This window comes from Oncorhynchus nerka, linkage group LG18 (assembly GCF_034236695.1).
Source record: "Oncorhynchus nerka isolate Pitt River linkage group LG18, Oner_Uvic_2.0, whole genome shotgun sequence".
NCBI classification, from domain to species: domain Eukaryota; kingdom Metazoa; phylum Chordata; class Actinopteri; order Salmoniformes; family Salmonidae; genus Oncorhynchus; species Oncorhynchus nerka.
In genome coordinates, this window is record NC_088413.1 from 77,686,352 (window position 1) to 77,711,101 (window position 24,750).

At 43.7% G+C, this 24,750-nt stretch overlaps 2 protein-coding genes across 3 annotated transcripts in view; one reads left to right on the top strand and one right to left on the bottom strand.

The window, feature by feature from the left end:
• The first annotated feature begins 3,477 nt into the window (after positions 1-3,477).
• Positions 3,478-5,769, top strand: LOC115118699 (pro-opiomelanocortin A). The gene is made up of 3 exons (XM_029647388.2): positions 3,478-3,648; positions 4,558-4,680; positions 4,993-5,769. The coding sequence occupies exons 2-3, from the start codon at positions 4,564-4,566 to the stop codon at positions 5,566-5,568; spliced, it is 693 nt and encodes a 230-aa protein (XP_029503248.1). The 5' UTR covers positions 3,478-3,648; positions 4,558-4,563; the 3' UTR covers positions 5,569-5,769.
• Positions 5,770-6,739: 970 nt separating this feature from the next.
• The window catches only part of LOC115118696 (protein EFR3 homolog B-like), a 47,440-nt gene continuing 29,429 nt past the window's right edge, over positions 6,740-24,750 (bottom strand). For both annotated transcript variants that reach the window (XM_065004369.1, XM_065004368.1), the window contains 10 exons: positions 24,319-24,491; positions 24,107-24,182; positions 23,796-23,957; positions 21,370-21,501; positions 21,149-21,216; positions 19,343-19,470; positions 19,104-19,195; positions 16,324-16,372; positions 16,110-16,216; positions 6,740-12,402 (listed from right to left, as the gene is read on the bottom strand). In XM_065004369.1, the coding sequence (XP_064860441.1) occupies positions 12,253-12,402; positions 16,110-16,216; positions 16,324-16,372; positions 19,104-19,195; positions 19,343-19,470; positions 21,149-21,216; positions 21,370-21,501; positions 23,796-23,957; positions 24,107-24,182; positions 24,319-24,491 (1,137 nt within the window). In that variant the 3' untranslated portion in view covers positions 6,740-12,252. The remainder of the gene's footprint in view (positions 12,403-16,109; positions 16,217-16,323; positions 16,373-19,103; positions 19,196-19,342; positions 19,471-21,148; positions 21,217-21,369; positions 21,502-23,795; positions 23,958-24,106; positions 24,183-24,318; positions 24,492-24,750) is intronic.

Here is a 24,750-nt window from a genome sequence, read left to right on the forward strand (position 1 = left end):
GTGCCAGCTCTCTGCAGGTCATTCACTAGGTCCCCCCGTGTGGTTCTTGTGCTCATTTTGACCCCACGGGATGAGATCTTGCGTGGAGCCCCAGATCGAGGGAGATTATCAGTGGTCTTGTATGTCTTCCATTTCCTAATAATTGCTCCCACAGTTGATTTCTTCAAACCAAGCTGCTTACCTATTGCAGATTCAGTCTTCCCAGCCTGGTTCAGGTCTACAATTTTGTTTCTGGTGTCCTTTGTCAGCTCTTTGGTCTTGGCCATAGTGGAGTTTGGAGTGTGACTGTTTGCGGTTGTGGACAGGTGTCTTTTATACTGATAACAAGTTCAAACAGGTGCCATTAATACAGGTAACGAGTGGAGGACAGAGGAGCCTCTTAAAGAAGTTAGGTGCAATCTTACTGGCAGCAATATTCTTGCCTGTGAACCCTTTTTGTGCAAAGCAATGATGACGGCACGTGTTCCCTTGCAGGTAACCATGGTTGACCGAGGAAGAACAATGATTCCAAGCACCACCCTCCTTTTGAAGCTTCCAGTCTGTTATTCAAACTCCATCAGCATGACCGTGATCTCCAGCCTTGTCCTTGTCAACACTCACACCTGCATTAACGAAAGAATCACTGACATGATGTCAGCTGCTCCTTTTGTGGCAGGGCTGAAATGCAGTGGAAATGTTTTTGGGGGATTCAGTTCATTTGCATGGCAAAGAGGGACTTTGCAATTAATTGCAATTCACCTGATCACTCACCTGATAACATTCTAGAGTATATGCAAATTGCCATTATACAAACTGAGGCAGCAAACTTTGTGAAAATTAATATTTGTGTCATTCTCAACTTTTGGCCATGACTGTACAGTGTTGTAATGATGTGCAAATAGTGAAAAAGAGAAAATGAATAAACATACATATAGGTTGTATTTACAATGGTGTTTGTTCTTTGCTGGTTTCCCTTTTCTTGTGGCAACAGGTCACAAGTCTTGCTGCTGTGATGGCACACTGGTATTTCACCCAATATGAGTTTATCAAAATTGGGTATGTTTTTCAAATTCTTTGTGGGTCTGTTTAATCTGAAAGAAATGTGTCTCTAATATGGTCATACATTTGGCAGGAGGTTAGGAAGTGCAGCTCAGTTTCCACCTCATTTTGTGGGCAGTGTGCACATAGCCTGTCTTCTCTTGAGAGCCAGGTCTGCATTCGGCGGCCTTTCTCAATAGCAAGGCTCACTGAGTCTGTACATAGTCAAAGCTTTCCTCAAGTTTGGGTCAGTCATAGTGATCAGGTATTCTGCCACTGTGTACTCTCTGTTTAGGGCCAAAGAGCATTCTAGTTTGCTTTGTTTTTTTGTAAATTCTTGCCAATATGTCAAGTAATGATCTTTTTGTATTTCTCATGATTTTTTTAATGCCCAATAGAATACAATAAAATGTGTCTTGTGTCTTTACCAGATACACACATAAACAATATCCAGCAACTTCACACAGCCATTGAAGAGGAGACGAACAACATTCAACAGGCCACAATCAACAACCTGATCAAAGTGAAGGAGATGTCGCGCTGTATGAGGCAAATGGGGGTCACACCAGATACTGACTGGTGTTCTGATCGACGGGCGCTACCTTTTTATTTAGAAGGTATCTGTGACCAACCGATGCATATCTGTATTCCCAGTCATGTTTACATCCATAGATTAGAGCATAATGAATTTATTTAATTTATACACACACGGGGTCAGCATCAGTGCAGAGCCCTGGATGGAGAGCTAGAGTGATTATTTGAATCAGGTGTCCCACCATGTCCCACCATGTCTCACCATTTGAGTGAGATTGGTTGTTTTTATGTTTATATATGTTTATATATTATACAATGTCCAACACGGTGTCCTGTCCTCCTGTTTCCATCACATCGTCCCTGTCAGAGATGATATCAACGAATGTAAGATGATCCAAGCCAATGTTGTTGTTGTTGTTTTTCTTCACATTTTGTCTTAATGGGAAACTGTCAATAAACTGTTCCATCTAAGAGGAGATGTTCAGAGGTACCTGTGTGTTTCCATCAATGAGGTCATTCACTAAATGGCTTCTCCACTCCACAAACCATTAAAGCTCTTTGCGCCCCCTGTGTGTGTGTGTGTGTCAATCCACAGGCTCGTACACAACAAGCCAAGGTCAGATCTAATGGACATTCTCTTGTCCATTTCTAGACTTAGAATGAAGTTAGACACTCTGAGACCTTGTCACTTAACAGTTTCAGAATGATGCCTGTGTGTGTCTTTGTGTGTGCGTGAATGCACGGGTTTATGTGTGTGTGTGTGTCTGTCTGTGTGTGTGTGTGTGTGTCTTTGTGTGTGTGTGTGTGTGTGTGTCTTTGTGTGTGTCTTTGTGTGTGTGTCTTTGTGTGTCTTTGTGTGTCTTTGTGTGTGTCTTTGTGTGTGTCTTTGTGTGTGTCTTTGTGTGTGTCTTTGTGTGTGTCTTTATGTGTGTGTGTGTCTTTGTGTGTCTTTGTGTGTGTGTGTGTGTCTTTGTGTGTGTCTTTGTGTGTGTCTTGTGTGTGTGTGTGTGTGTGTGTGTGTGTGTGTCTTTGTGTGTGTCTGTGTGTGAATTTAATTCAATTGAATGTGAATGGCCACATTGACACAGAGCAGATTCCCGTTGAATGGCTGAAGCCTTGACAAGAGGAGGTCAACAGAGGTCGTCGCCCTCTTGCCACCCTTCTATTCTCTCCTCCCTCCAACCTCCAGTCACTCCATCCTGTCTGTCACTCAGCCTTTAATCTCTGGTGGACAGACTCTGTCAACATAAATGCCACCATTGATCTGTCTTCATACTAAGGGGGCCCCCCGATAGCTAACAACCAGAAATACATCCGGTGTTTGCGTTTTTTCGTCACTGGTTATTTGAACAAATCACGATTTGGCGATTTTTTTAGTATCTACTCTTCCTTCTAGCATCTTCTTCATATCTTCCTCCTGACGGACCCAGAGTTGACACAGCCTCTTAAAAGGTGTTAATCCAGACAGGTGTTAAATCCAGTAGACAAAAGAGCCAGCCAGCTGTCAGTCAGTCAGCCCTGGACCACACAGATCAGAGTAACTCCACACCTTCAGCATACAGACGACAAGCTTCCTCTTCTGACGGCATGGCAGACCCGCGATAATCCACCTGTTCACTCCGTTGACGTTCAAGTCCCTAACTGGTGGACAAAGACTGGACGTTTGTCATGTTGTTATGCATTGGACGCTCATCAGGTGTACACACTTAATCCTTCTGGTGTGTGTGTGTGTGTGTGTGTGTGTGTGTGTGTGTGTGTGTGTGTGTGTGTGTGTGTGTGTGTGTGTGTGTGTGTGTGTGTGTGTGTGTGTGTGTGTGGCTTTCTTTTCTTAAGGGCTGTGGTGGGGGGGGGGGCAACCCGGGGCTCTGGGTGGCCTTGAGAGCCACCGTCACTCAGGTTCAGGTATAAAAGAGAGAGGGCCAGAGACAGAGAGACACACACACACACACACTCTCAAACATACACACTCTCGGACACACAGACGGACAACAGTGCAGACACTTAAGAAGACAAATTGTCGGAAGAGAAAAGTGATAGACTGGTTTGAGGAAAGAAGAGAGAGAAGAGCGAGACGAGAGAGAGAAGCTTTGGCGACAGGTTGGTGACATCAGATCAATATTATTTAAATTGGAGAATTATTATAAACAGAATACTGAATTCTAAAGTTTATATTTCCGATAATCTAGAAATTATTTATGTTGTAATGATAATTAAAATTATATAATTACCTAGTTCTTTAAAATGATTGCCATTAATTAACATGATCATTTTACTAAATTCTCATTATTCCACTAAATCACATCTAGTCCTCTGCTGCAATGGGGTGTTATAATTGATTAGGCAAATGTTTAATATTCTTTACTTGTTCGCATAAAAAAAGTGAGAAAAGTGGTGTTAGCTCATAGTCCGTCCGTCAATCAGTCCGTCTGTCAATCAGTCCGTCTGTCAATCAGTCCGTCTGTCAATCAATCCGTCCGTCCTTCAATTAGTCCGTCCGTCCGTCAGTAACACCTGAGTCATGAGCATTCTAGGGAAAATATAAAGTGTCATTGAGTCGTGAGAGAAATGCCACATTTTTTTTTTGTCAACCTCATCTGCAATCCTTCAATTAATGACGAGGTTCAGAAGTGGATTAGAGCAGTAATCTCCACCTATGCTGCGTACTTACAGGGTGCTGTGGACTGTATGTTCCTCCATGTGTCCCTGTAGGGGGACCCTCTGAATTATTTTACCAGATATAAACATTGAAGATCAGATAGAACTGTTTCTGGTTCAAAAATAGCATCCTTTTACAGGTTCTATTTGGAACCCAGCTTCTTTAGAACCCAGGTGTGTTCCATGGGTCCATCTGACCTGGAAATGGTTCTATTTTGACCCCTTTTCAGGGGGTTCTCCTACAGGGACAAATGATGCCACGTAGCACTCTTTATTTTTTCTGAGAGTGTAGTTTAGCCGCATCATGCCGTGAGTGTGTGTACAACTGTGTTCTGTGTGTGTGTGTGCAAGGTGAAGATGCTGTGTCCTGCGTGGCTATTGGCTGTGGCCGTGGTGGGCGTGGTCAGAGGGGTGAAAGGTCAGTGCTGGGAGAACCCTCGCTGTCATGACCTCAGCTCTGAGAACAGCATCCTGGTGAGCTAGAAACATGGCAAAAAAAGAGCAGAATGTTTTCCAAATGTTGTAAGCTCAAGTATGTAAGAGAGCGGTTACGACTGAGAGTGTTATTCTACTGCTACACACCTAACCTCTCTCTCTCCTCTCTTCTCTCCCTCCTCTCTCTCTCCTCTCTTCTCTCCCTCCTCTCTTTCCCCGCTCCTCTCCCTCCTCTCTCTCCTCTCCGCTCCTCTCCCTCTTCTCTTTCTCCCTCCTCTCTCTCCTCTCCCTCCTCTCTCTCTTCTCCCTCCCCTCTCCCTCCTCTCTCTCCTCCCCGCTCCTCTCTCTCAGGAGTGTATCCAGCTCTGTCGTTCTGACCTCACCACCAAATCTCCCATCTTCCCCGTCAAGGTGCATCTCCAACCCCCGTCCCCCTCCGACTCTCCTCCCCTCTACTTACCTCTGTCCCTCCTCTCCCCATCCTCCCCCCTGTACCCCGCGGAGCAGCAGAACAGTGTGTCCCCCCAGGCCAAGCGTTCCTACTCCATGGAACACTTCCGCTGGGGAAAGCCTGTGGGCCGTAAGCGTCGGCCGGTGAAGGTCTACACCAACGGTGTGGAGGAGGAGTCCTCCGAGGCCTTTCCCAGCGAGATGAGACGAGAGCTGGGCACCGACAACGCCATGTACCCCTCCCTGGAGGCTGGGACTGCGGAGGGGGGCGAGGCAGAGGGCACGGAGGGGGTGTTTAGTCTTCAGGAGAAGAAAGACGGCTCGTACAAGATGAACCACTTCCGCTGGAGCGGACCGCCTGCCAGTAAGCGCTATGGAGGGTTCATGAAGAGCTGGGACGAACGCAGTCAGAAACCACTGCTCACGCTGTTCAAAAACGTCATTATCAAAGATGGACAGCAGAAGAGAGAGCAGTGAGGGAGGGAGGAAATACCATTTCCAGGGTTGAGGGAGGAAGAGAATGTCACTGTAGGACTTAGAGCCAGTAAGCTCTCATTTGATTTGCCATTAGGAGACAGACCAGTTTTGTGATTGGCTAAAAGCACTGTCCTCTGACGTAGCGATGATGTTAGCTAATACTGTAATTTTGTCTCCAATAAATCCTAACTCTGTACAGAACCATGCTGTTGTCACTGAGTAATGATTACATTATTTATTGGAATGTAATATTTTTGTAAATGATAAATTAAACATTCCAACCAGGGGATGGAACTGAAATAATTTTCCAATCGTTCCGTTACGAACAGAACCCCTATTATTTTAGTTCCAATCCAGTGTTCCGACAAGAAAGGAAAGTTCTGAACTGGTTTCAAACCAGTGTTCCGACAAGAAAGGAAAGTTCTGAACTGGTTCCAATCCAGTGTTCCGACAAGAAAGGAAAGTTCTGAACCGGTTCAGACCCAAAACAAGTAACGATTCATGTAGTTCCTTTTCGTACATTTTTTTACACATGAAATCGAAACGGTTTTACAATATAGCTCATAAATTTACTCTGCCCATTAGCACGGATCGAGAAGCTTGCTATAAGGAATGTGTTCGATTGGTCAGATAACTGCAGGTGTGAGATGTGACTGAAATTTCATGGTTGGGGAAAGAGTGAAAGAGTGAAAGAGTGAAAGAGAGAGAGAGAGAGAGAGAGAGAGAGAGAGAGAGAGAGAGAGAGAGGGGGGTGGACATGAAGGGGTTGAACATCATGACATGACGTTAACTGGAATGTGTTTAAGCTATTACTATTACTAAAACGTATTATATACTAAACATTAGGAATATTTTTGGAACAAAACATAAAACATGAAGGGAGCATTGTAACCGGAACGTCGCTGATGTGCTCTTGAGCAAGGCATTTTACCCTAATTGCTCTGGATAGGAGAGTCTCCTAAATGGCAAAAAAAAAAAAACATAAATAGTTCATTGTTTTTTAAAAGACAAAATTGGTTCTGTTTCCATTCCTCTAAAAAATGCTGTTATTTTTCAGTTCTGTTCCCTGAACTGGTTCCAACCCCTGATTCAACGATACCACAGTCTAGCAGTTTTCATTTACTGACACAATGCCCTGCATCTCACCATGTAAACACAGCACAAACATCTGTTAAAATTCTATATTTTAATTGTATATTCATTATTCTATGTACAGCTGTGACAGAGAGAAACAATTAGACATAACATCACAGAGTCAGGGAAGAGTAAGACAACACATACACACACACACACACACACACACACACACACTTCAACAGACAGGTGTACAAACCAATGCCGACATGGGACTGGTAGGGACATACACAGAGGTCCAATAACAGAATAGGTTTCAATGCATGATCATGATAATACCAAGGAACAAAAGCATTGAATCACACACCATCACCAACATTCATCAACTAGAACAAATCAATGATTTTGCTATGATTTGTCATGAATATTGTGACTAGATTGGTTTCAGTATAACAACTACAACAGATGAACTGAAAGAGACACTTTGCCTTACACACACACACACACACACACACACACACACACACACACACACACACCCACACACACACACACACGCACGCTGAGAACAAAACATCAGAGCATCCAGTATCAGATCTCAAACAAGACGTCACAGCATCACTCTGCATGTCTTGTTTGACAGGATTCTGTTTTCAGAGTTTGATTAAATATTGACATTCAGAATATTACTGGAAACAGAGATTACACTGACACAGTGAGTAGAGTAGAATATAGTAGAGTAGAAAAGAGTAGAATAGAGTAGAATGAAGTAGAGTAGAATATAAAATGGTAGAGTGGAGTAGAATAGAATACAGTAGAGTAGAAAAGATTAGAATAGAGTAGAATGAAGTAGAATATAAAATAGTAGAGTAGAAAAGGGTAGAATAGAGTATAATATAATAATAGAGTAGGATATAATAGAATAGACTAGAATATAATTTAATAGAAGAGTAGAATAAAGTAGTGTAGAGTAGAGTAGAATAGAGTAGAATATAATATAATGGAAGAGTAGAATAAAGTAGTGCAGAGTAGAGTAGAATAGAATATAGTAGAGTAGAAAAGAGTAGAATAGAGTAGAATAAAGTAGGGCCGAGTAAAATATATATAGTAGAGTAGAAAAGAGTAGAATAGAGTAAAATATAATATAATAGAGTTGAATGTAATAGAATAGAGTATAATAAATTAGTGTAGAGTAGAATAGAGTAGAATAGAGAAGTGTAGAATAGAGTATAATATAATAGAGTAGAGTGGAATAGCGTAGAATAGAGTAGAGTAGAATATAGTTGAAAAGAGTAGAGTAGAATATAGCAGAGTAGAGTAGAATATAATAGAGTAGCGTAGAATGAGTAGAATAGAGTAGAGTAGAGTATAATAGAGTAGAAGCGAGTAGAGTAGAATATAATAGAGTAGAATAGAATATAGTAGAGTAGAAAAGAGAAGAATAGAGTAGAATAAAGTAGAGTAGAATATAAAATAGTAGAGTAGAATAGAGTAGAGTAGAGAAGAATGGAATAGAGTAGAATATAATAGAGTAGAGTAGAATATAGTAGAGTAGAAAGGAATATAATAGAGTAGAGAAGAGTATAATATATTATAATAGAGTAGAATGAAGTAGAGTAGAATAGAGTAGAGTAGAATATAATAGAGTAGAATAGAGTAGAGTAAAATATAATTGATTAGAGTAGAATATAGTAGAGTGGAATATAACAGAGTAGAAGAGAGTAGCATAGAATAGAGTAGAGTGGAATAAAACAGAGTAGAATAGAGTAGAGTAGAATATAGTAGAGTAGAGTAGAGTAGAATATAGTAGAGTAGAATATATTAGAGTAGAATATAGTAGAGTAGAGTAGAATATAGTAGAGTAGAGTAGAGCAGAATAGAGTAGAGTAGAATATAGTAGAGTAGAGTAATATAGTAGAGTAGAGTAGAGTAGAGCAGAACAGAGTAGAGTAGAATATAGTAGAGTAGAGCAGAATGGAGCAGAATAGAAAAGAGTAGAATATAGTAGAATATAGTGGAGTAGAGGAGTTCAATGTAGTGTAGAATAGAATAGAGAAGAGTAGAGTACACCAGAGCAGAATAGAATAGAATATCATAGAGTAGATTGGATACGGACACTGTTGTTTGATTGATATTAGTACACAGTGGGTTAGTTCAGGGGGGTATGATGTCACAAAACAGAATCAAAGAATCAGCCTGCTAACTTTCTGTGGTTCATACTGAAGACCGATTTAAAAGTGAAATTGTATAAATTAAAACAATATACTATATTCTTAGTAACTTAAAGTTATCTTTGCTGACGGTGGGGTCCTGCTTTTGTGGTCCACTCCTCAGTACATGGGATGCACATCACAGTGTCAAACACTCAATAACATTCACTTTAGTCACTGGTTCACATTCAGTAGTAACACGTGAATGTACAACGTATGTACGCACACACATACAGACTTTCTGTATAATCTTGTGATGTCACATTATTGCTGAACTATATAGAGTTATTGCTGTATACAAACACACAACAGCATTGATTACATGCAATGATGGTTGGGGTGTTCCATTGGTATTTCAATGGAGGGGATTCTACAGATTGTCCCCAATAGAGAGAGGTTGGGGTGTTCCATTGGTATTTCAATGGAGGGGATTCTACAGATTGTCCCCAATAGAGAGAGACAACAGGGATTCTACACATTGTCCCCACTAGAGAGAGACAACAGGGATTCTACAGATTGTCCCCACTAGAGAGAGACAACAGGGATTATACAGATTGTCCCCACTAGAGAGACAACAGGGATTCTACAGATTGTCCCCAATAGAGAGAGGTTGGGGTGTTCCATTGGTATTTCAATGGAGGGGATTCTACAGATTGTCCCCACTAGAGAGAGACAACAGGGATTCTACAGATTGTCCCCACTAGAGAGAGACAACAGGGATTCTACAGATTGTCCCCACTAGAGAGAGACAACAGGGATTCTACAGATTGTCCCCACTAGAGAGAGACAACAGGGATTCTACAGATTGTCCCCACTAGAGAGAGACAACAGGGATTCTACAGATTGTCCCCACTAGAGAGAGACAACAGGGATTCTACAGCTTGTCCCCACTAGAGAGAGACAACAGGGATTCTACAGATTGTCCCCACTAGAGAGAGACAACAGGGATTCTACAGATTGTCCCCAATAGAGAGAGACAACAGGGATTCTACAGATTGTCCCCACTAGAGAGAGACAACAGTGATTCTACAGATTGTCCCCACTAGAGAGAGACAACAGGGATTCTACAGCTTGTCACCACTAGAGAGAGACAACAGGGATTCTACAGATTGTCCCCACTAGAGAGAGACAACAGGGATTCTACAGCTTGTCCCAACTAGAGAGAGACAACAGGGATTATGTAGATTGTCCCCACTAGAGAGAGACAGCAGGGATTCTACAGATTGTCCCCACTAGAGAGAGACAACAGGGATTCTACAGATTGTCCCCACTAGAGAGAGGCAACAGGGATTCTACATATTGTCCCCACTAGAGAGAGACAACAGGGATTCTACAGATTGTCCCCACTAGAGAGACAACAGGGATTCTACATATTGTCCCCACTAGAGAGAGACAACAGGGATTATACAGATTGTCCCCACTAGAGAGAGACAACAGGGATTCTACAGATTGTCCCCACTAGAGAGAGACAACAGGGATTCTACAGATTGTCCCCACTAGAGGGAGACAACAGGGATCCTGCATAGTGTCCCCACTAGAGAGACAACAGGGATTCTACAGATTGTCCGCAATAGAGAGAGACAACAGGGATTATGTAGATTATCCCCACTAGAGAGAGACAACAGGGATTCTACAGATTGTCCCCACTAGAGAGAGACAACAGGGATTCTGTAGATTGTCCCCACTAAAGAGAGACAGCAGGGATTCTACAGATTGTCCCCAATAGAGAGAGACAACAGGGATTATGTAGATTGTCCCCACTAGAGAGACAACAGGGATTCTACATATTGTCCCCACTAGAGAGAGACAACAGGGATTATGTAGATTGTCCCCACTAGAGAGAGACAGCAGGGATTCTACAGATTGTCCCCACTAGAGAGAGACAACAGGGATTCTACAGATTGTCCCCACTAGAGAGAGGCAACAGGGATTCTACATATTGTCCCCACTAGAGAGAGACAACAGGGATTCTACAGATTGTCCCCACTAGAGAGAGACAACAGGGATTCTACAGATTGTCCCCACTAGAGAGAGACAACAGGGATTCTACATATTGTCCCCACTAGAGAGAGACAGCAGGGATTCTACAGATTGTCCCCACTAGAGAGAGACAACAGGGATTATACATATTGTCCCCACTAGAGAGAGACAACAGGGATTCTACATATTGTCCCCACTAGAGAGAGACAACAGGGATTCTACATATTGTCCCCACTAGAGAGAGACAACAGGGATTCTACATATTGTCCCCACTAGAGAGAGACAACAGGGATTCTACAGATTGTCCCCACTAGAGAGAGACAACAGGGATTCTACATATTGTCCCCACTAGAGAGAGACAACAGGGATTCTACATATTGTCCCCACTAGAGAGAGACAACAGGGATTCTACAGATTGTCCCCACTAGAGAGAGACAACAGGGATTCTACAGATTGTCCCCACTAGAGAGACAACGGGGATTCTACAGATTGTCCCCACTAGAGGGAGACAACAGGGATCCTGCATAGTGTCCCCACTAGAGAGACAACAGGGATTCTACAGATTGTCCGCAATAGAGAGAGACAACAGGGATTCTGTAGATTGTCCCCACTAGAGAGAGACAACAGGGATTCTGTAGATTGTCCCCACTAGAGAGAGACAACAGGGATTCTACAGATTGTCCCCACTAGAGAGAGACAACAGGGATTCTACAGATTGTCCCCACTAGAGAGAGACAACAGGGATTCTGTAGATTGTCCCCACTAGAGAGAGACAACAGAGATTCTGTAGATTGTCCCCACTAGAGAGAGACAACAGGGATTCTGTAGATTGTCCCCACTAGAGAGAGACAACAGGGATTCTGTAGATTGTCCCCACTAGAGAGAGACAGCAGGGATTCTACAGATTGTCCCCACTAGAGAGAGACAACAGGGATTCTACATATTGTCCCCACTAGAGAGAGACAACAGGGATTATGTAGATTGTCCCCACTAGAGAGAGACAACATGGATTCTACAGATTGTCCCCACTAGAGAGAGACAACAGGGATTCTACAGATTGTCCCCACTAGAGAGAGACAACAGGGATTCTACAGATTGTCCCCACTAGAGAGAGACAACAGGGATTCTACATATTGTCCACACTAGAGAGAGACAACAGGGATTCTACAGATTGTCCCCACTAGAGAGAGACAACAGTGGGGAACATACCAGGACAGACCAGGATACAGACCGGTGTGTGTGTGTGTGTGTGTGTGTGTGTGTGTGTGTGTGTGTGTGTGTGTGTGTGTGAGTGTGTGTCTCTAGTATACACAGAGATCAGGGTGTGTGTGAGAGTGTTTTGTGTGTGTGTGTGTGTGTGTCTCTAGTAGACACAGAGGTCAGGGTGTGTGTGAGAGTGTTTTGTGTGTGTGTTTTGTGTCTAGTAAACACAGAGGTCAGGGAACTTCATCTCGTAAACAGGAACAGAGCGGGTGGGGGTCTGGCCTTGGGAGGCGGAGCCAGATGGACTGGGAGGCGGCCTGATTGTCAGCTCAAAGATCTGGTCCAGCTTACTCTGTAGCAGGGAGGACTGGAATACACACACACACACACACACACACACACACACACAGTTAATATTTGGTTCATGGGGGTACTTTCAACGTTCAGATAGAGATATGAATTAGAGGTTAGAGGTCAAACAAATATAACAGGTGTAGATCTCACCGTGAAACACATACCACAAAAAATAAAAAATAGTAACACCATAAAATAAGAATAACGAGGCTACATACGAGTGGTACCGGTACCGAGACAATGTGCAGTGGTACGGGTCAGTTATGGTAATATGACCATGTAGGTAGGGGTACGGGTCAGTTATGGTAATATGTACATGTAGGTAGGGGTACGGGTCAGTTATGGTAATATGTACATGTAGGTAGGGGTACGGGTCAGTTATGGTAATATGTACATGTAGGTAGGGGTACAGGTCAGTTATGGTAATATGACCATGTAGGTAGGGGTACAGGTTAGTCGAGGTAATTGAGGTAATATGTACATGTAGGTAGGGGTACAGGTTAGTCGAGGTAATTGAGGTAATATGACCATGTAGGTAGGGGTACAGGTTAGTCTGGGTAATTGAGGTAATATGACCATGTAGGTAGGGGTACAGGTTAGTCTGGGTAATTGAGGTAATATGACCATGTAGGTAGGGGTACAGGTTAGTCGAGGTAATTGAGGTAATATGACCATGTAGGTAGGGGTACAGGTTAGTCGAGTTAATTGAGGTAATATGACCATATAGGTAGGGGTACAGGTTAGTCGAGGTAATTGAGGTAATATGACCATATAGGTAGGGGTACAGGTCAGTTATGGTAATATGTACATGTAGGTAGGGGTACAGGTTAGTCGAGGCAATTGAGGTAATATGACCATGTAGGTAGGGGTACAGGTTAGTCGAGGTAATTGAGGTAATATGACCATGTAGGTAGGGGTACAGGTAAGTTATGGTAATATGTACATGTAGGTAGGGGTACAGGTTAGTCGAGGTAATTGAGGTAATATGACCATGTAGGTAGGGGTACAGGTTAGTCGAGGTAATTGAGGTAATATGACCATGTAGGTAGGGGTACAGGTTAGTTGAGGTAATTGAGGTAATATGACCATGTAGGTAGGGGTACAGGTTAGTTGAGGTAATTGAGGTAATATGACCATGTAGGTAGGGGTACAGGTCAGTTATGGTAATATGTACATGTAGGTAGGGGTACAGGTTAGTCGAGGTAATATGACCATGTAGGTAGGGGTACAGGTTAGTCGAGGTAATTGAGGTAATATGACCATGTAGGTAGGGGTACAGGTTAGTCGAGGTAATATGACCATGTAGGTAGGGGTACTGGTTAGTCGAGGTAATTGAGGTAATATGACCATATAGGTAGGGGTAGAGGTCAGTCGAGGTAATTGAGGTAATATGACCATGTAGGTAGGGGTACAGGTTAGTCGAGGTAATTGAGGTAATATGACCATATAGGTAGGGGTACAGGTCAGTTATGGTAATATGACCATGTAGGTAGGGGTACAGGTTAGTCGAGGTAATTGAGGTAATATGACCATGTAGGTAGGGGTAGAGGTTAGTCGAGGTAATTGAGGTAATATGACCATGTAGGTAGGGGTACAGGTTAGCTGAGGTAATTGAGGTAATATGACCATGTAGGTAGGGGTATAGGTTAGTCGAGGTAATTGAGGTAATATGTACATATAGGTAGGGGTACAGGTTAGTCGAGGTAATTGAGGTAATATGACCATGTAGGTAGGGGTACAGGTTAGTCGAGGTAATTGAGGTTATTTGACCATGTTGGTAGGGGTACAGGTTAGTCGAGGTAATTGAGGTTATTTGACCATGTAGGTAGGGGTACAGGTTAGTCGAGGTAATTGAGGTTATTTGACCATGTTGGTAGGGGTACAGGTTAGTTGAGGTAATTGAGGTAGTATGACCATGTTGGTAGGGGTACAGGTTAGTTGAGGTAATTGAGGTAATATGACCATGTAGGTAGGGGTAGAGGTTAGTCGAGGTAATTGAGGTAATATGACCATGTAGGTAGGGGTACAGGTTAGTTGAGGTAATTGAGGTAATATGACCATGTAGGTAGGGGTATAGGTTAGTCGAGGTAATTGAGGTAATATGTACATATAGGTAGGGGTACAGGTTAGTCGAGGTAATTGAGGTAATATGACCATGTAGGTAGGGGTACAGGTTAGTCGAGGTAATTGAGGTTATTTGACCATGTTGGTAGGGGTACAGGTTAGTCGAGGTAATTGAGGTTATTTGACCATGTAGGTAGGGGTACAGGTTAGTCGAGGTAATTGAGGTTATTTGACCATGTTGGTAGGGGTACAGGTTAGTTGAGGTAATTGAGGTAGTATGACCATGTTGGTAGGGGTACAGGTTAGTTGAGGTAATTGAGGTAATATGACCATGTAGGTAGGGGTAAAGGGACTTTGATAGATAAGCAGGGTATGTGAAGAGTGTGAAGGAATGTGAATGTACGTCTGTGTGTGTGTGTGTGTGTGAGTGCGTGTGCGTGTGTGTGTGTGTGTGTGTGTGTTTGTGTGTGTGTGTGTGTGTGTGTGCGTGTGTGTGCGTGTGTGTGTCCGTGTGTGTAGAGTCCAGTCGATCAGAAAACCAGTCAGTATCTGGTGTGACCCCCATTTGCCTCATGCAGGGCGACACATCTCCTTCACACAGAGTTGATCAGGCTGTTGAATGTGGCCTGTGGAATGTTGTCCCACTTCTCTTCAATGGCTGTGCGAAGTTGCTGGATATTGGCGGGAACTGGAACATGCTGTCGTACACGTCGATCCAGAGCATCCCAAACATGCTCAATGTGTGACATATCTGTTGAGTATACAGGCCATGGAAGAACTGGGACATTTTCAGGTTCCAGGAATTGTGTACAGATCTTTGCGACATGGGGTCGTGCATTATCATGCTGAAATATGAGGTGATGGTGGTGGATGAATGGTACGACAAAGGTCCTCAGGATCTCTTCACAGTATCTCTGTGGATTCAAATTGCCATTGATAAAATGCAATTGATTTCGTTGTCTGTAGCTTATGCCTGCCTCATACCATAATCCCACTGCCACCGTGGGGATCTCTGTTCACAACATTGACATCAGCAAACCACTCGCCCACACAACGCCATACACGGATGTAGAGGTCCTGGGTTGGCGTGGTTACACGTGGTTACATGTGGTTGTGAGGCCAGTTGGACGTACTGTAAAAATCTCAAAAAAATTACGTTGGATTCAGTTTATAGTAGAGAAATTACTCAATAACATTCAATTCTCCGGGCAAACAGCTCTGCTGTACAGTCCTGCGGTCAGCCAATCGCAATCGCTTCCTCAAAACGTGTGACATCTGTGGCATTGACTTCAGTTTTCCTGCATTTAAAATCTCCAGCTACTAGAAGCACTGCCTCTGGATCAGCATTTCATTCTTTGCCTATGGCCTTAAACAGTTGTTGGATGCCTTAAACAGCTGTTGGATGCCTTAAACAGCTGTTGGATGCCTGAAACAGCTGTTGGATGCCTTAAACAGCTGTTGGATGCCTTAAACAGTCTTAGTGTCAGTCGGTTTGTGATGGAAAATAGACGGATGATGGCGGAAACATGTACGAAAAAAGTTAAAAGTATCTAAAAAAAATAACACACACAAAATAGATTGGTCAGGAGCCCGGAAAACGGAGCCATTCTATTTCATTCTAGGTCAAGGGGTTAAATGTCAGGGGTCAAGACTCACCTTGGCCCCACAGTGGGCAGCGATCTCCTCGAAGGGGGCGGTCTGAAACCTCTCTACCACCAGTCTCCTCTTCTCCCTCTCCTGCTCTTCGCCATTCACACTATCCACTGAGTGAGAGAGACAGAGTAGGGGGTTATTGTCTTTCAAAACATCAAAGAGATTAAAATATGCTTTTATCCAAAGCAATAAGAGATGTAGTATGCATCAATCTTACCGATGGCATTCTTCAGAGTCTCAAAGGTGATCTGTTCTGCTGGAGACTTCTGTGATCAACAAGGATAGTAATGAGAGAGTTAGGCCAAGATTCAATCCGTGGACAACAAGGATAGTAATGAGAGAGTTAGGCCGAGATTCAATCCGTGGACAACAAGGATAGTAATGAGAGAGTTAGGCCGAGATTCAATCCGTGGACAACAAGGATAATAATGAGAGAGTTAGGCCGAGATTCAATCCGTGGACAACAAGGATAGTAATGAGAGAGTTAGGCCGGAATTCAATCCGTGCTAACTCATAGCTTTTCATTGCTCATGTTTTGGCGGTGTCGGAGGTGTAGATGTGTTGGAGATGTCAAAGCAAGTTCCAACACTGGAATGTGTGATATAACCTACACCACACGATTAGGCTGATAAAAAAAAATCACATTTTTTTTTCTTCTTTTAATTATTAATAAACATTTGAGTTGTCATAGACTTAGGAATTATAATACTAAAATGGACATGAACCTCGTTATGACGATATAAAAAGGTCAGACATTTTGTGAAGGGAGTTGGTCAACCATGGTCAGCCAGTGTTGCGATAAGATATTGTGTACAATTATGAATTTGAAGACTTTATACACACTGTATGTTTGTTACCTGGCTAGCCAGTCAATTTTAGAGGAATGGTTCCAGAACATTCCACTCAAACAATGCAGTCAATTTTAGAGGAATGGTTCCAGAACATTCCACTCAAACAATGCAGTCAATTTTAGAGGAATGGTTCCAGAACATTCCACTCAAACAATGCAGTCAATCCACAGCCGTACACTGACTGACATCGGTAGATGATAGGACAAGGAAGATATTGTATCATAACGCTATAGCCAATCGGCATTCAGGGCTCAAACCACCCAGTTTATAATGTATAATAACACTCACGGCTGTTAACCAATCAGACTTCAGGGCTCGAACCACCCAGTTTATAATGTATGATAACACTCACGGCTATCAGCCAATCAGCATTCAGGGCTCGAACCACCCAGTTTATAATGTATAATAACACTCACGGCTATCAGCCAATCAGCATTCAGGGCTCGAACCACCCAGTTTATAATGTATAATAACACTCACGGCTATCAGCCAATCAGCATTCAGGGCTCGAACCACCCAGTTTATAATGTATAATAACACTCACGGCTGTCAGCCAATCAGCATTCAGGGCTCGAACCACCCAGTTTATAATGTATAATAACACTCACGGCTATCAGCCAATCAGCATTCAGGGCTCGAACCACCCAGTTTATAATGTATAATAACACTCACGGCTATCAGCCAATCAGCATTCAGGGCTCGAACCACCCAGTTTATAATGTATAATAACACTCACGGCTATCAGCCAATCAGCATTCAGTGCTCGAACCACCCAGTATATAATGTATAATAACACTCACGGCTGTCAGCCAATCAGCATTCAGGGCTCGAACCACCCAGTTTATAATGTATAATAACACTCACGGCTATCAGACAATCAGCATTCAGGGCTCGAACCACCCAGTTTATAATGTATAATAACACTCACGGCTATCAGCCAATCAGCATTCAGGGCTCGAACCACCCAGTTTATAATGTATAATAACACTCACGGCTATCAGCCAATCAGCATTCAGGGCTCGAACCACCCAGTTTATAATGTATAATAACACTCACGGCTATCAGCCAATCAGCATTCAGGGCTCGAACCACCCAGTTTATAATGTATAATAACACTCACGGCTATCAGCCAATCAGCATTCAGGGCTCGAACCACCCAGTTTATAATGTATAATAACACTCACGTTTTTCCAAGAATTGAGACATTTACAGTCTGTTTACATCTACGTTGTATAAAACCTGTGTAAACTACAGTACATAACAATATATTAGGTTGACAATAATTCTATTTTATATTTCTGATACATCACATGCCTTACTTATTGTCTCTCCAGTTTAAGTAAAATCAGGATTATCCCTCTACTGCCATTCATTCCAATTAGACTGGTTTGGATTTCTCCCTGACCAAGATGGCTGCCATTTTCACCTCATTCTGGAATTTTGAGGGTTTATGTAGAAATGTATTTCTAAACTTTTAACGCGGATGGATTGTAAGGATGACCCCTCCTGTCTCAGCCTCCAGTATTTATGCTGCAGGAGTTTACGTGTCGGGGGGCTAGGGTCAGTTTGTTATATCTGGAGTACTTCTCCTGTCTTATCCGGTGTACTGTGTGAATGTATGTATGCTCTCTCTAATTCTCTCTTTCTTTCTCTCTCTCTCTCGGAGGACCTGAGCCCTAGGACCATGCCTCAGGACTACCTGGCATGATGACTCCATGCTGTCCCCAGTCCACCTGGCCGTGCTGCATTTGAACATCTTGGCCATGTTCTGTTATAATCTCTACCCGGCACAGCCAGAAGAGGACTGGCCACCCCTCATTGCCTGGTTCCTCTCTAGGTTTCTTCCTAGGTTTTGGCCTTTCTAGGGAGTTTTTCCTAGCCAACGTGCCTGCTGTTTGGGGGTTTTAGTCTGGGTTTCTGTACAGCACTTTGAGATATCAGCTGATGTACGAAGGGCTATATAAATACATTTGATTTGATGGCTCTAGTTTTGTAACAGTGACCTCGTGCAGGCCTAACACAGATCCACCTCTGACACTGCCTAAACAAAAGCAATGAAAAGCTGTGCAAATTGTCAGCTCACGCGTGATACCACTGATCTGATTGAATCCTGGCCTCAGAGACAACACACACACACACACACTACCTGTTCTCTCTCTGGGCTATATCGTGGATCCATGTCCATCTGAAGAGAGATGGTGTCTCCTATACTTTTCCTCTTCGACAGGCGATCCTCATCTACAACACACAGACACATACTGCTGTCTGCTATGGTGTGATACATACTGCTATCTGCTACAGTCGGTGTGTGTGTGTGTGTGTGTGTGTGTGTGTGTGTGTGTGTGTGTGTGTGTGTGTGTGTGTGTGTGTGTGTCGTGTGTGTACCTGTGATCTGGGGTGTGAACGGTGTGTTCAGGATTTCTATGTTGTAGCCACTTCCTCCCAGCACCTCAGCGATCTGAAACTGCTGGAACAAAACCTCTCCCTCCACTCGCTCTAGAGACTCTGGAACTCTGGGAACACACATTATCATTAGCATTAGCGTTACCATTAGCATTATGATTAGCATTAGCATTAGCATTAGCATTAGCGTTACCGTTAGCATTATCATTAGCATTAGCGTTACCATTAGCATTATGATTAGTATTATCATTAGCGTTAGCATTATCATTAGCAGTAGCCCGGGCATTTATATTAAATCACTGGACATAACAGGCATTTTTTAGAGACAGATTTCTATTTTCTTAAACAAACACAGCTTTTGCTCATTTGCTTAATTCCAGCATTCACTTACAGTATTTTAATACATTTCCTGCACTAATATGTGTTATAATTGACACACTGTTCTTGTGTCTTAGTGTGACTATATATAAAAAAAAAAAGAATAACTTCCTTGACTGAATAATTCTTCTCCCCATTACCGGCAGTTCTTACTTTGGCCACTATAAGGAGAATGGCTGATTTCTTGGGGTCTGTACTCCCGTTGGAGGTCTGTACTCCCAGTGGTGGTCTGTATTCCTGTTGGGGGTCTGTACTCCTGTTGGGGGTCTGTACTCCCGTTTGGGGTCTGTACTCCCGTTGGGGGTCTGTACTCCCGTTTGGGGTCTGTACTCCCGTTGGGGGTCTGTACTCCCGTTGGGGGTCTGTACTCCCGTTTGGGGTCTGTACTCCCGTTGGGGGTCTGTACTCCCGTTGGGGGTCTGTACTCCCGTTTGGGGTCTGTACTCCCGTTGGGGGTCTGTACTCCCCTTGGGGGTCTGTACTCCCCTTGGAGGTCTGTACTCCCGTTTGGGGTCTGTACTCCCGTTGGGGGTCTGTACTCCCGTTGGAGGTCTGTACTCCCATTTGGGGTCTGTACTCCCGTTTGGGGTCTGTACTCCCGTTGGGGGTCTGTACTCCCGTTGGGGGTCTGTACTCCCGTTGGGGGTCTGTACTCCAGTTTGGGGTCTGTACTCCCGTTGGGGGTCTGTACTCCCCTTGGGGGTCTGTACTCCCGTTTGGGGTCTGTACTCCCGTTGGGGGTCTGTACTCCCGTTGGAGGTCTGTTCTCCCGTTGGGGGTCTGTACTCCCGTTGGAGGTCTGTACTCCCCTTGGGGGTCTGTACTCCCGTTTGGGGTCTGTACTCCCGTTGGGGGTCTGTACTCCTGTTGGAGGTCTGTTCTCCCGTTGGGGGTCTGTACTCCCGTTGGGGGTCTGTACTCCCGTTGGGGGTACTTTTACTCGCCAGTTAGCTAGCAGTGCTCAGCTGTTAGCAGCCAATGCCTGGCAGTTTCATATTGGCGATAAAAACAGATGATTGACATCATTTTCAGAAAAGTCAGAAATTAATTATTTAATGTAACAAATCAAACATTAAATCTTGTAAACAAGTTATGTTAATTCACGGTAAACTTGTGAACAATTCATTTAGACCGGGCGTTAATTTGAAACAGTCGTTAATTTGAAACAGTCGTTTATTTGAAACAGTCGTTTATTTGAAACAGTCGTTTATTTGAAACAGTCGTTTATTTGAAACAGTCGTTTACTTGAAACAGTCGTTTATTTGAAACAGTCGTTTATTTGAAACAATCGTTGCCTGGCTAATAGAAGGTGCAGGCTGCTATTTGAGACGGCGTTTATTTTAAGTTTTACCGTATACAGTAGGTGTGTTTGTGTGTGTGTGTGTGTGTGTGTGTCTACAGTATGTGTACCTGGGGTTTTCAATAAAGATGTCTTCTGGCAGCAGGTAGGGTACCTCCTTCTGTCTCAGCTCTATCACCTAGGGAGGGAGGACACAGCAGCATGAACACACACACGCACACGCGCACACACACACACGCGCACGCACACACACACACACACACACACACACACACACACACACACACACACACACACACACACACACACACACACACACACACCTACTTACTTCTTGGATGTGCTGGCAGAATGCAGGGACAGTGGTGAGTTGAGAGATGAGGCTGAGGTAGGCAGCAGAGAGGGCGTGGACAGCACAGCGATTATACAGAGATAGTCTCTCATCATTGGCCAAGGCAAGGTCCTAACATAGGGAGACAACCAATCAGATACCACAGGATCCCAGGACGAGAACCCAGAGGTTTTTGAATGTTTAGAAAATATATGTGATTAAGTGTGTGTTGTATGTGTGAATGTATATCTGTGTGTGTGTGTGTGTGTGTGTGTGTGTGTGTGTGTGTGTGTGTGTGTGTGTGTGTGTGTGTGTGTGTGTGTGTGTGTGTGTGTGTGTGTGTGTGTGTGTCTGTTGTGGGTCTGTTTCTTGGAATTGGCTTGTGAAAGCCTAGTACTGCAAGGTCGTATTTTATTAATTAGCTAGTCATGTTGGCAATAGAACAAGCTTTCAAATTATGCCCACCTGACCCAGATGTATAATGGGCCATTTGTGTGAGGGCTGCTGGGTTGTGTTCCAAATGAAACAACAAGTGTCCTTCCTCTAGTTCCTCAACGACACAGCAAGGAGAGGCTAAAAAAAGCACCTTATAATTGAAGACTCTTCCTTGAGTCATAAAAGTCCATTGAGACTCTTCTAGACTCTTCTAAAAGTCAATTGAAATTACGAAGGAAAACTGTGCCCACTTCGGAGAGGTGTGTGTCCACTTGGAGACGCCAGTTAGACCTCTCACTCAAAACCTTTGTCAGTTTTTGTTAACTTATATTGCAACTACCCCAGATCATGTTACTGACCCCTATCCATATTTCCCATGATTCTTCTTATCATGCTACTGACCCCTATCCAAATTTCCCATGATTCTTCTTGTCATGTTACTGACCCCTATCCAGATTTCCCATGATTCTTCTTGTCATGTTACTGACCCCTATCCAGATTTCCCATGAATCTTCTTGTCATGTTACTGACCCCTATCCAGATTTCCCATGAATCTTCTTGTCATGTTACTGACCCCTATCCAGATTTCCCATGATTCTTCTTGTCATGTTACTGACCCCTATCCAGATTTCCCATGATTCCTCTTGTCATGTTACTGACCCCTATCCAGATTTCCCATGATTCTTCTTGTCATGTTACTAACCCCTATCCAGATTTCCCATGAATCTTCGTGTCATGTTACTGACCCCTATCCAGATTTCCCATGAATCTTCTTGTCATGTTACTGACCCCTATCCAGATTTCCCATGAATCTTCTTGTCATGTTACTGACCGTAGCCAGATTTCCTTATCAACAAATGCGGTGGAAAGTACAGTAAATGTAAAATCATTGTAATGTTTGGATCCAGTCTTGTTAACAGGTGAACTGTTGTTTCCTCCCTTTTAGTCTAATCATTTTCCCATAATCTCCAAACTACTCTTTTCTAATTGTTACCAAGAAAAAACATTTATATTTAGCACGATCCATATAGGCATATTATATATATACTATCATGTCATGGTGTTGGTCATGATGCAGGTCATGGTGTTGGTCATGATGCTGGTCATGGTTCTGGTCATGGTGTCGGTCATGATGCAGGTCATGATGCAGGTCATGGTTCTGGTCATGGTGTCGGTCATGGTGTTGGTCATGATGCAGGTCATGGTGTCGGTCATGGTGTTGGTCATGGTGTCGGGCATGATGCTGGTCACGGTTCTGGTCATGGTGTCGGTCATGATGCAGGTCATGATGCAGGTCATGATGCAGGTCATGATGCTGGTCATGGTTCTGGTCATGGTGTTGGTCATGGTTCTGGTCATGGTGTCGGTCATGATGCAGGTCATGGTTCTGGTCATGGTGTCAGTCATGATGCAGGTCATGGTTCTGGTCATGGTGTTGGTCATGGTGTTGGTCATGATGCAGGTCATGGTGTTGGTCATGATGCAGGTCATGGTGTTGGTCATGATGCAGGTCATGATGCAGGTCATGGTGTTGGTCATGGTGTCGGTCATGATGCTGGTCATGGTTCTGGTCATGGTGTCGGTCATGATGCTGGTCATGGTTCTGGTCATGGTGTTGGTCATGATGTTGGTCATGGTTCTGGTCATGGTGTTGGTCATGGTGTTGGTCATGATGCAGGTCATGGTGTTGGTCATGATGCAGGTCATGATGCACGTCATGATGCAGGTCATGGTGTTGGTCATGATGCTGGTCATGGTTCTGGTCATGGTGTTGGTCATGATGCAGGACATGGTGTTGGTCATGATGCAGATCATGATGCAGGTCATGATGCAGGTCATGATGCTGGTCATGGTGTTGCTCATGTGTGTGTGTGTGTGTGTGTGTGTGTGTGTGTGTGTGTGTGTGTGTGTGTGTGTGTGTGTGTGTGTGTGTGCATGTGTGTGTGTGTGTGTGTATGCGTGTGTTTGTGTGTATGTGTGTGTGTGTTTACCTGCAGTGCGAGGGCCAGGCGTATCAGGTCCACCACCACTTCCTCATTGGCCAGTTCCACGCTGAGGAGAGCCAATAGGGTGTAGAGAGCCTGGTAGTGGCTCCGCCCACTGTTCTCTTCTGAACAAGTCAGGAAGATGTGTCTGTATAGACGCTGGCCATGCTACACACACAGCAAATGTTACAACACTTTACAACCATTCATCTTTCATAAGAGGAGAAGAGTTTAGTTTTAAAATGCATTTACAGGAGGTTACATTGTTGTGAACTTTTACGGCAATCATGACAGCAAAAACACACACACACACACACCTTCTTCATGAAGAGGTTGTCCTGTCTGGAACACTTGTCCACCTTCAGCTTGAGAACTGAGATATCTGAAAGGATGCTGAGGAGAGTGAGAAAACGAGTGAGATAGAGAGAGATGGAGAGAGACAAGGGACACACACACATCATGTCACACCTGGCTGCTTCTCAACAACTAAACATAACACTGTGAGTGAGTTTGTTTGTGTAACACTGACCTGAGGAAAGTGAACTTGTGTGTGTTCTGGTGTCTGTCTATGAGGCTGATGAGTATGGAGAGTACCAGCAGTCGTATCTCAGGATCTTCCATCAGAGTGAAGGAGAGGAGAGGCTCCAAGAAGGACGAGGGCAGAGCTGCCAACATGTTACTACTCTCATACCGCTCTGTCACCTGAGGGAGGAGGAGGAAGAGGAGGAAGAGGAGGGAGAGAGAGAGAGAGAGAGTAAGAGAGAGAGAGAGGGAGTAAGAGAGAGAGAGAGTAAGAGAGAGAGAGTGAGAGAGGGAGAGAGAGAGAGTAAGAGAGGAAGAGAGTAAGAGAGAGAGAGAGAGAGAGAGAGAGCCATGTTAGGGTTAAGGTCTATGGTCTTAGCATTAACATTAGTAACAGAGGGGAATATGACCAATGACAATAGCTATATATCTCCAATCT